General features: G+C 38.5%; 1 protein-coding gene across 3 annotated transcripts; it reads right to left on the bottom strand.

Annotated features, from left to right (window-relative positions):
• Nucleotides 1-2,158: 2,158 nt before the first annotated feature.
• On the bottom strand, nt 2,159-8,487 carry LOC107035929. Of its 3 annotated transcripts, none has more exons than XM_015253579.1 (3): nt 8,422-8,487; nt 6,970-7,084; nt 2,159-4,649 (listed from the first exon to the last, which is right to left on the bottom strand). In XM_015253579.1, the coding sequence occupies exon 3, from the start codon at nt 4,595-4,597 to the stop codon at nt 3,566-3,568; it is 1,032 nt and encodes a 343-aa protein (XP_015109065.1). In that variant the 5' UTR covers nt 4,598-4,649; nt 6,970-7,084; nt 8,422-8,487; the 3' UTR covers nt 2,159-3,565. The 3 variants fall into 3 exon arrangements, with proteins under 3 accessions (XP_015109065.1, XP_015109066.1, XP_015109067.1); XM_015253580.1 differs by lacking the exon at nt 8,422-8,487 and adding an exon at nt 7,597-7,614; XM_015253581.1 differs by lacking the exon at nt 8,422-8,487 and adding an exon at nt 7,422-7,442.
• Between the last annotated feature and the right edge of the window lie 3,024 nt (nt 8,488-11,511).

Below are 11,511 nucleotides of genomic sequence, written 5' to 3'. Positions count from 1 at the left end.
TTTTCGATCATAGTTGGTTGATATAACACAAAAAATGCAAAACTTAAATTTGGTCGATTACAATGCTTCCATTCGGAAGCAAAAATCTAATTTAACTGGACTATAAAGGATTCTTGACACCACTGTGTATTCCGAAAGGTTATTAATTATGAACTCTGAATACAAATAATGGCGTGACTACGCGAAGTTAGCTACAAGAATTACGAAACAGGAACGTTGGTAGTGGCAGTACTGCAACTGCGCGCAGTTGATTCCGAAACGCACCCACAACGAGGCCCCATGAGAATACTTTAATCAAAAAAAAAACACAGTTCTTCTTTTTCCTTAGTATTTCACATCATCGATTGAAATTTATTTTCATGATATAACCATACATGATGTACATAATTAAATGCGGTCTTCCTCCGGAAGCTCGAACATGCCCTCGAATTCCTGAACTAAACACAATTTCAACATAACTAAATAAATAACTTTAAAAAAAACACTTACCCGCTTAGCTGCCCCACCGAATATCCCGCCTCTGCCTGCTTTTGAACTTCCTCATTACATCCATAGGCCACATGAAAACCGCCACAAAACCCGGGAGACCCAGAAGGTCTTCAATTCCCCGCTCCAACTTTTCAAACACCATTTTTCCACTTAATCCCTCGAAACCCCTAATACTTCGGAAATTTAACGAAATGAAATCGCCGTAAATCGGTCAGGGTACACGAGGTGTTACGACACACTCACCTAGAGTGACTGAATAAAAACCGTAAGAGACGCAACAAAATGCAACATGAGCTCACAAAAATTCCACCGACAGCATTTTTGCCGCTGAAGGCCACCGCTTAGCACATCAACGGAACACCTTAAATAAAATACGATTAGAAACAATAAATAGAAATTTTATCCAGCAGGTCCAAACACAACAAAACATTTTCAACCCATAACGTATTCAAAATTCAAAAATTTGAAATCCAATCAATCCCAGTCAAAAATTAAATTTTTTATAAAGAACTCCTCAGCCCTGATTCAACGAAGATGTAGTCACATAACAGCCCTGAGCGGGGGATGTTATATCCAAAATTTTATTTCCAAAACAAAAACAAAATTCTAATATTAAACGAGCAAAGGTATGTGCCTTCAGCATCGAACGAGTGCTGCATCAGCACGCAGTCCATCGCTCCCAGATATTTCAACACCGTTCAACGACCGTCTTCGCGACTATTTCCCAATCAAAAATCCAATAAAGAATATTCTGGAACTTCCTGGTTTTTGCCATGGGGCAAAACTGCCACGAAAACCAAATTGAGTCGTTAACCAGTTTTCGGAGAGAGAAGACCCAGCGGAAGAAGCTCGCGGAATCGATCGGGCAGTATTCAACTACAGTAGTAATTTGGTTAATAAGTATCGATGCTACGTGCGGTGACTTTTTCATGTGGAAAATATTTTCAGAAGTGATCGTTGGTGCTGATCTGGGGATTAATCTCCCTAAAATCGAGAGTAGCCGTTTTTCTCGCGCCTAAAGGGTCATTACAAAATTAACTTTCATTCAATAGTGCTGACGTGCTCAAACCTCAAACATTTCAAACTCTATTTTGAAACTTTATCATTCCCGTGAGTGGAAGTTTATCTCAGTGCAGGAGTATTCACAATTACAGTGCAGAAAGTGCGGGAAACGAACAGAAACTCACAACCAAAACTGTCACCAAAAATTGTAAAAAAATCTTATTTAATTAGTGAACATTGAACTGGACTAAGATTTGGATAAAAAAAACAGCATTGAGTGAGTACCTGTTTCTGAAATTAAGTTCGAAAAGAGATTTTCTAGGGGAAACAGGTTAGAAATTCCGATGCGAGCTGAATAATTGTAGATGACGAAAACGAAGTAATGTAACAATTCCTGTAACTTTTCATACTAGCTGATTTAAATTATACATGAAAATTATTGGAACCCAAACAAATCTTTTGGTTATTTCGAGAACTCCTAATTATTCCTAAATATTCCTTGTGACCCTTTCTCCGTTAATTACTAAATTACAAGGACAAAGGTAAGAACAATAGAATCATTGTGACAATCGTGTGACTTTAACACCAATTTCATCATAATTCGTGATATAAAATAACTGGAGTACTTCATGAACCCTTCTGTATGAAATCGTTTATTCACGGATTGTACAACGCTTTTCTTATGTAAAAAAATAACGGAAGAATATCTTTATAATTATATCAAACGTAAAAGTATAATTTCAACCCAATTTTTTTTGTTTACTCATCCTATAGCAGAACAATAACCGATACGATACACTCTTCAAATTTCATCCAGTTATGCGACAATCATTTCCATTATAAATTGTTAAAATAAAAATATTTATCATATCAAACGTACGAAAAGATAACTTAATCATCAAGTCCATACTGTTTAAAATACTAGACATCTTCCTATCAGCTTCCAAACGACTTTTTTTCACTCGTGGATTTCATGTGCTATTCACCAAGCCGTGGATTTGATAAGTATTCATGGATTACAAACAATGAAATACTCGTGCCATGATGACTTCTATATCAATGATGCTGATTCATTTCATTTTTTCTTCACTTTTTTATTATGTATAAGATACCGGAAATGGGACATTTTCAATAATTATAATAGAGCCAAATCGTTGAATTAAGCTAATTCTTCCCCAATAATTCAGATCCCGAACGTACCTGTCAACCATTACAATGACAATCTATTTGAAAAAATAAATTCTGAATTCATGAAAAAATAAAACTCAAAACAGACAAACAAATCTCGTGAAAACCAAAGTAAAACAATATGTGAAAGGTGTGTTATTACACACCCTCAACTCAACAGAGGACTAATAGAACGTGATTATGCTATTATTTGGCTAATGGGTAGTTTCATACATAGATGAAATTTTTTTCAGAGAATTTTCGTGGCTACAGAGAAAGGTCTTGTGCCATTTCACCCTCAAGGAGCTGATTCTTAAGTGAATGTCTAATTATCAAATATTTCATTTTCCATATTTGAAATTAAGCAATTAGCTCTCTAATCATTGATTTCTAAGGAATTACCAAGATATTTCTCATATAGTAGTCGATATTTCTCACTAATAATGATTTTTACCTCTTTTCTCTAAAATCCTCATTCACCAAAGATATACGAAATTACTAGAGGCGCCATGTTACAACTTCATAGCCACGCAGTAATCCGACTAACGAGTATTCTTTTCACAGATCATCAATAGCGATTTTCTTATAAAACTTTTCTCAATTTTAAAAAATTTTGTGGTAATTTAAAAATTATCTTTGACATGAGTGAATACATATGTATGCTATTCCATCTCAAAAGAGCAATGATAGCAGGAATGAGGAAAAGACCTGTCTCTAGCTGACAAAAACTCCCTAAAAATCGCGAAAAATCCACATTACATCAGTGAGGGCACTGATCAGGCAATCACCTTGCAAATGAGCCCTTCTCCTCCGTATCATCGGAAGACCTTCTGTCTAGCTGCCAAAATTTCTCACAAATCCCTCCTGCCCTCATGAACCCCAAAAATTCAGACCCCTTCCCTCTGAATCAATCCTCTCCCAACACCCACACTCTCCTTACCACAAGACAATTTCCACAGATTTTTCCATTATCGAAACCCCTCTCCACTGCCTCCGCAGTCTTTGTACTTTTGAAATAGACCCAGCAGTACCGCAGCAAAGTCCCCGGAATAGTCTTCATCTTCGACCCGAACATTGGTTCATACATCCCTAACAGCTCCATTATGAACTCTACATTGCATATCTCGTGAATATTTGCAATGACAACCGGAAACGCCTGTACCTCTTCAACCCTAACACTGCGGATCATTCTCCAGGGGATTCGAGACTTCAGAGGAACATAAAATGATTTCCCGAGTTGCCCAGGGGAATTAGCCGTCGTCACTTTCTGAATTACCTGGGGAAGGTCCCCTAAGAGCTGCTTCAAGAAAATGATCACTTCTTTGCGCAGCTCCTGCCGAAGGTCGGAGAATTCTGAAGATACCTGAACGAATTTGTCCATAATATTGGCATTGCAGTCGAGATTTCCCTCAAGACGAATGTCTTCTCTCGTAATGGTCTCCAGAGGCCTTATATGTCCAGTGGAGGTCTCATCACTGGTTTTATCAGCGTTTTTGCCGACTTTAGGGTTCACTTTGGGATCGCTTTGTCCATTAATTGGCCTCCTCTTCCCTCTACAGTTATCACCATCCTTCTTCACAATCTTCATCCCAACCGGAATAGCATTAGGATTATTCGCTGGTCTTCCTCGATGTTTGTCCAACAGATGAGGGGGTCGTATTCTTCCACGGGTGATCGTCAAGAGCTGAATATCTCCAGTATTGTTCATCGCCTCGATGCATTTTCTCGCATCTTCCTCGTAGACGAATGCCACAAAACAGTGACTGCAGAGGTATACTTCACTTTGAGCAACTTTCCTCACAGCCCCATACTTTGTGAAGATTCTGCGCACCTCCTTCTTCGTGTAATGCTTGGTATTTTCGAAGTAAACGGTGTAACCGTCGTAATCAGTACGGTACTTGTAGAAATCACTTATGACTTTAGCTTCGAGAGTTGCCATTGTTCAAGGATGTTTGGCAATTTTTCATTCGGGTTTTGTTGCGAGGATGAATCTGTAATGTTTAAGAGTTTATGGGTGTCTTTGAGGAGATCCAGGTGGAAGAGTCCGCGTGGTAAAATAGCATAAACATATGTATATACTCTAATTTAGCCGTGGTGTCTAACGAGGAAAAATAAATTTGTAGCATGCGAGCCTGTCAACCGGCACTTTACACACGCTCCACGTGTTTGCAGTCATTGCACGACAAACAGTTTTACATACCTCGTGGTAAATGACGGTTTTAACGAGTGATTGCAGCACTCGCATTTGACTCAGATTGTAAACCTCTACCAACTCGTTAGGTAAAATACTATTAAAATACCCAAATATAGTAATTCTGTATATGTGCGGCCGTATGAAAAGGGCCCACTTTGTCGATTCGATTTTCCGCGATATTGACGTTTTCAACTCGATTAATTCTCATTTAATTCTACAAAAATAATTAAAGCAAATGAAAGAATCAATTTTATGATTTCCTACTATATAACAAATGCAAATGCTCGGTCTCAGTTCTCTGCCGCCTATGTTAGTTTCTCATGTCGCCATTTTCATTGATCTTTTCCACACAAGGAAGTTCTTTCACTTTTTGTCGAAAGTTGCCTGCAGAAATTGTACTCCTCGCATTCTAATTATACGATACACATATTGGAATAGATTTCGGATTTCTGTTTGAATTTTTCTCGTCAAATTTTTTCTTAAGAAGGCTTGGGCAATAATTTGCCAAGTTTCTTCCACTCGGATTCTATAATGCAAAGCAAAACAAAATCCAGCAGAAAAAACTTGAACCCAATAATTTGAACCCAATAATTCTAATAGAAAAAATCTGCAGAGAAAATTTGAACATAAATTCAAAATGTATTGACTTTTTCTGATCAAATATGCAATAGTATCAACGCGAAATATAAGTAGAATTTTTACACAAATACAAAGTGAATTTTCTAGAGAATTCGCTAGGTTTTCTATTGTATTTTTTCACGCGTGTACACTAATTAAGTATTACGACTATCGTATCGAAGTTGATTGCTCTTGCCATACCTAACATTAACATAAATAGAAATTTCGGACAAAATAGTCTTAATGATATCTCAGAAGAGGGCGATTTGATTTAAAAAAATATACAATCGCAATCTCAAATGAAGGGCTTATCGTTATAAAGATATTTCGAAGTTGGACACTGCCTGCTTTGAGATCAGTTTTCAAAAGACTCAATTTTTTTATTTTTCAAAGTAATATTTGTGAAGTTTTAATTTACGAGGGTGATCAAGGTCAGCTGGATGTGACACGACTCCAAGTAACGGATTAAGGATTTTTTTCCATTTTCCAAAAATTAAATTTTCTTATGTTCGAGGAAAATTCTTTAATTTTTCAAATTGATGAGGGAACACATGAAACCAACATATCTAATGATTAAAAATAATGAGTTGCAGTAGCTTGGATGAAATTGAATGAACAATATTTTTCTTATGCACGGACTCTTACGGGATTTATTAACAAATTGATAATTGACCTATTGGAAGACTCCGAAAATAAAAATAAAAATAGAGGGCAATGTGCAAGTGTGTACTAAATCCAATGACCAAGGAAAAATTTGGTGAAACCCAGAAAAATAAGGCAATTGTTTAAAACTTTTAGCCCTATCCAGCCTGCTGTAAATTTAACGGCCACATTTGGTGCATATTGTCGATTTAATTTCTGAATAATCAATTCAGGTTGGTAAATTGAAATTTTTATCCACAAGACGGAGATGTAAACTTCACCCATTTGTTAAAAAAATCAAGAATTTTTTGAGTGCTTGCGTTTTTGGACACACATCCTTAAATTGACATAGAATATCACTTGTTTACATTGTCAAATAATTAAATGGATAAATTTCAAAATATTTCCCAAGAACATGGAAAATGATGACCATTTCTCTCCCACTTCATCGATTTTGTTGTGGGATAATACTTCTGTGAGAATAAAACTACAACGAAATGGGGAAGTCGTCTTGTAATCTAAGGGAAAGCATTTCAACAAACAACACGAGTCCGGTGACATTCAAATCGAAAGATATCAGTGTTGTAGAGACAAGTTTATAAACAGGATTGGAAGTAATATTATTCTATCCCAGTAAATGACAGTCTTCTTATGAAATGAAAAAATTTATCTGCGGAAAATTTAACTGAAACTGCACCTAAGACAGGATTACTTATGCAACAAATTAAAAAATATGATTTCTCGAAAATTCATTCCAATAAACAGGCGATTCTCTGCAAATATCCTTGATGTATGTTATGCAGAATTATACAGGGTAATTGAGATCAGAGCATATTAGCTGTTGAGCAGGTACTCACTGTGAGGTTATCCCGCTGCTTGAATTCTGCACTTTGTTTAATTCGCTTTCTGTAGACATCTGGGTGAGCACTGATTCGCTAGGTTCCCTCGACGTGAGGCTACGGTGTGTGGGGACTAAAGAGAGGGCAGGCAAAGTCGGTGAGAGGCACTGAAGGGAATAGTACATTACATGCCCGAGCTTTTTAAAACAGATCACCGTCCCAAGTAGCAAACCTTGCGAAAGATATCTGAAAGTATACCAAAAAGGTAGACTAATGTCCGTCCAAAAGGTATCTTGCAGTCACACGATAACTTTTAGTTAACTTCTAGGTAATTTCTAGACACAAGTTACCTTTTTGGACAGACATTAGACAGCCTTTTTGGTATACTTGCAGATACCCTCCAGAACTGTGCTGCTTGGGGTCCCTCACGTGCAAGATGGCAAGCACGTGGGGGACGGTGACCTGTTTACCTAGGCTCGCGCATGTAATATACTATTTCAGGTTCCGTGACACGAAATAGTATATTATGTCACCAGACGATAAAAGCATTATCTGGCGAATGTGGCATTATAATCCGAGCCGAAGGCGAGATTTTCAATTATAATCATATTCGCCAGATAATGCTTTTATCGCCGCGTGGCATACGATATTTTATGTCGTTGGACCCGAAAACCGCGATCTAACCGAGCGAAGCGAGGTTAGAATCGCGGTTTTTTCGGGCCTAACGACATATAAAAGTATTTAATCGAGATACGCGGTAGCGTATCAGCCGAAGACAAGTTTTCACATCAATTGTCTAACATCTCTGGGACTTGTTTGGTTAGGGTGGGTTTTCACTCGTAGCGGACAGTCCACAAATGACAGCGACTCGTCCGCTAAATTCAGCGGAAGGCGCCAAAATTCGAACATTGCTTTGTTTATCATGAGCATCAGTACATGATACATTTCCTCCTAAAACCCCAAATTTTCAGCATAGTTGAATATGTACTCCGCTGTCTATAATGTTTCATTGAATTTGGATCCAATTATTGAACTTATATTGATGAATTATCCAATTTTCAAATTTTAGCGCCTTTCGGTTAGGTGTGTCTCGCTGACTTTAGCGGACAGTCCCCGCAAATGACAGCGACTCATACTCAATTATGCTGAAAATTTGGGGTTTTGGCAGGAAATGGCTACTGATGTTCATGATAAACAAAGCAATGTTCGAATTTTGGCGCCTTCCGCTCGAGCATGTCGCTGAATTTAGCGGACGAGTCGCTGTCATTTGCGGAATGTCCGCGGCTCGCCGAATCCTCTTCCGAGTTTTACTAGACGCTGGACCCAATGAAACAAATGTGGATAGATTTAAAAATAAATAATAATACGATATACATTAGAACTAAATAAATTATTCGCTAATAAGGTTGAAAAGCAAGAAAATATTGTATTCAGTAATGGAATAATAAATTGTGAGAAATAACGGAATACTAATTGTTGAAGGTGACGCCCTCTTAGTTGGTTATCCCTTCGAAGTGTCCGCTCTGGGATGTCACGCGTACTGCACCGAGTGAGAGGCGCACTCGGTGTCACCCAAAGAGGATTGACTAAAGTAGAGGCTCAGATCTCGGGGTTGGACTGACCCCAAGCCAAAAATAGTTCGACCCCAACGGAGGGATGCCGCCACGGTCGAATCTGACTGCTGGGCGAACTGCCTGTGCAGGTAACTCGGCAGTATATGTATAGCAGTCCCGTCCTCTTCGTCCTCAACATGTTCTTAATGTTTTTCAGGTGATTCATTTGCTGGCTAATTAATATTAAGGAATGAAACACAGAGGGTGTGACGGAGAATTAAATTCCCCATCAATCGATCCCCGTTGCATCCCTTAATCTCGGTAACAAAAAAATACAAACTACGACAAAGTCATAAGCCAGTGAGAAAAATAATTTTCTTCTCGGCGCACAGTGACTTTTCACCATTCGCTCGCGAATTAAAAATTCACTTCTCCCCTCCTAATTGAGATTAAGGGAGGAAAAAAGAGCAGTTCGACGAAGAATTAAATTTTTCATTAATTAACCGTCTTTCATCCTTTAATCTTTGTCACAAGAAATTAAAAACTGCCATGAAAGTCAGGGGCCAGTAAGAAAAATAATTTTTTCGCGGCGCACACTGACTTTTCACCATTCGCCCGCGAATTAAAAATTCACCTCTCCCCTCCTAATTGAGATTAAGGGAGGAAAAAAGGGCAGTTCGACGGAGAATTAAATTCTCCATCAATTAACCCTCTTTCATCCCTCAATCTCTGTAACAAAATAAAAACTGCCATGAAAGTCAGGGGCCAGTGAAAAAAATAATAGTTTCGCCGCGCACAGTGACTCCCGGTAATTAAAAATTCACCTCTCCCCTCCTAATTGAGATTAAGGGATGAAAGAGGGTTAATTGATGGGGAATTTAATTCTCCGTCGAATTGCCCTTTTTTCATCCCTTAATCTCAATTAGGAGGGGAGAGGTGAATTTTTAATTACCGGGAGTCACTATGCGCCGCGAAACTATTATTTTTCTCACTGGCCCATGACTTTGTCGTAGTTTGTATTTTTTTGTTACAGAGATTAAGGGATGAAAAAATGGCAGGGCGACGGAGAATTAAATTCCCCATCAATTAACCCTCTTTCATCCCTCAATCTCTGTAACAAAAGAATAAAAACTGCCATGAAACTCAGGGGCCAGTAAGAAAAATCATTGTTTCGCGGCGAAATTCACTTCTCCCCTCCTAATTGAGATTAAGGGATGAAAAAGCCAGTTTGACTGAGAATTAAATTCCTCATCAACTGCCCTTTTTTCATCCCTTAATCTCAATTAGGAGGGGAGAAGTGAATTTTTAATTCGCGAGCGAATGGTGAAAAGTCACTGTGCGCCGAGAAGAAAATTATTTTTCTTACTGACCCATGACTTTGTCGTAGTTTGTATTTTTTTGTTACAGAGATTAAGGGATGCAACGGGGATCGATTGATGGGGAATTTAATTCTCCATCACACCCTCTGTGTTTCATTCCTTAATATTAATTAGCCAGCAAATGAATCACCTGAAAAACATTAAGAACATGCTGAGGACGAGGAGGACACAAATTCCACTCCGAAACTATCCCTGTGACAGCGGGACTGCTACTGCCGAGTTACCCGCACAGGCAGTTCGCTCAGCCGTCAGATTCGACCGTGGCGGCATCCCTCCGTTGGGGTCGAACTACTTTTGGCTTGGGGTCAGTCCAACCCCGAGATCTGAGCCTCTACTTTAGTCAATCCTCTTTGGTTAGACCAGCCTGGTCTACGACTACTGTCGGCCTTACCGATCCGAGCGGGAAATTGACGCTACCGCCATCTCGCGGCATTCCGCCTACAAGTTTCTATCATCATTCTTAACACTAAAAATAATTTCATCCAATTGATAAATAACAATGCAATTAACGGTACCAATATGAATAAATACCTCATATATCAAATTTATAATGTTTTTANCGCGAAACTATTATTTTTCTTACTGGCCCATGACTTTCATGGCAGTTTTTATTGTTCNGGTCAGTCCAACCCCGAGATCTGAGCCTCTACTTTAGTCAATCCTCTTTGGTTAGACCAGCCTGGTCTACGACTACTGTCGGCCTTACCGATCCGAGCGGGAAATTGACGCTACCGCCATCTCGCGGCATTCCGCCTACAAGTTTCTATCATCATTCTTAACACTAAAAATAATTTCATCCAATTGATAAATAACAATGCAATTAACGGTACCAATATGAATAAATACCTCATATATCAAATTTATAATGTTTTTAGCGGTCATTCCCCCTTTTCTAGCCCCAAAATCGACAATAAAAATCAGAGATTATAGGGGAGATGAACAGGGCCAATGTAAAGTGTTCAACAACAATAATTGTAGCGGTGGCGCATGAACTACGATGGAGCGTACGGAACTGTTNAATCTCAATTAGGAGGGGAGAGGTGAATTTTTAATTCGCGGGCGAATGGTGAAAAGTCAGTGTGCGCCGCCAACGAATTATTTTTCTTACTNAATGAATGCACAATCTAATGATCTAAAAGTCTTTTCCTTTTTCTCGACATGTTTATCATTAACACATAGGTCAAAAAATTCATAGAAAATCCCAGCGCTGTCGCTGGAAAATTCTATAGTTTTCCAGTGATTCTATTGAATAATTGTGCAGATTTTGTTTTTTTTTTACTATAGTAATGTTCGATTATATATATTTATTCCCCTCCTGAGTGAGAAAGGAATATGTACCGCGCTCGCTCCCACTCATTGTCGTCTNTTTTTTCATCCCTTAATCTCAATTAGGAGGGGAGAGGTGAATTTTTAATTACCGGGAGTCACTGTGCGCCGCGAAACTATTATTTTTCTCACTGGCCCATGACTTTTATGGCAGTATATATTTTTTTGTTACAGAGATTAAGGGATGAAAGAGGGTTTATTGGTCGGGAATTTAATTCTCCGTCGAACTGCCATTTTTTCATCCCACAATCTCAATTAGGAGGGGAGAGGTGAATTTTTAATTACCGGGAGTCACTGTGCGC

The sequence above is a fragment of the Diachasma alloeum genome, unplaced genomic scaffold (genome assembly GCF_001412515.2).
Source record: "Diachasma alloeum isolate Michigan unplaced genomic scaffold, Dall2.0 Dall_scaffold_00202, whole genome shotgun sequence".
Taxonomy (NCBI): domain Eukaryota; kingdom Metazoa; phylum Arthropoda; class Insecta; order Hymenoptera; family Braconidae; genus Diachasma; species Diachasma alloeum.
Note: the sequence above shows the minus strand (reverse complement) of the source record. Positions and strands in the feature narration are given on the sequence as shown.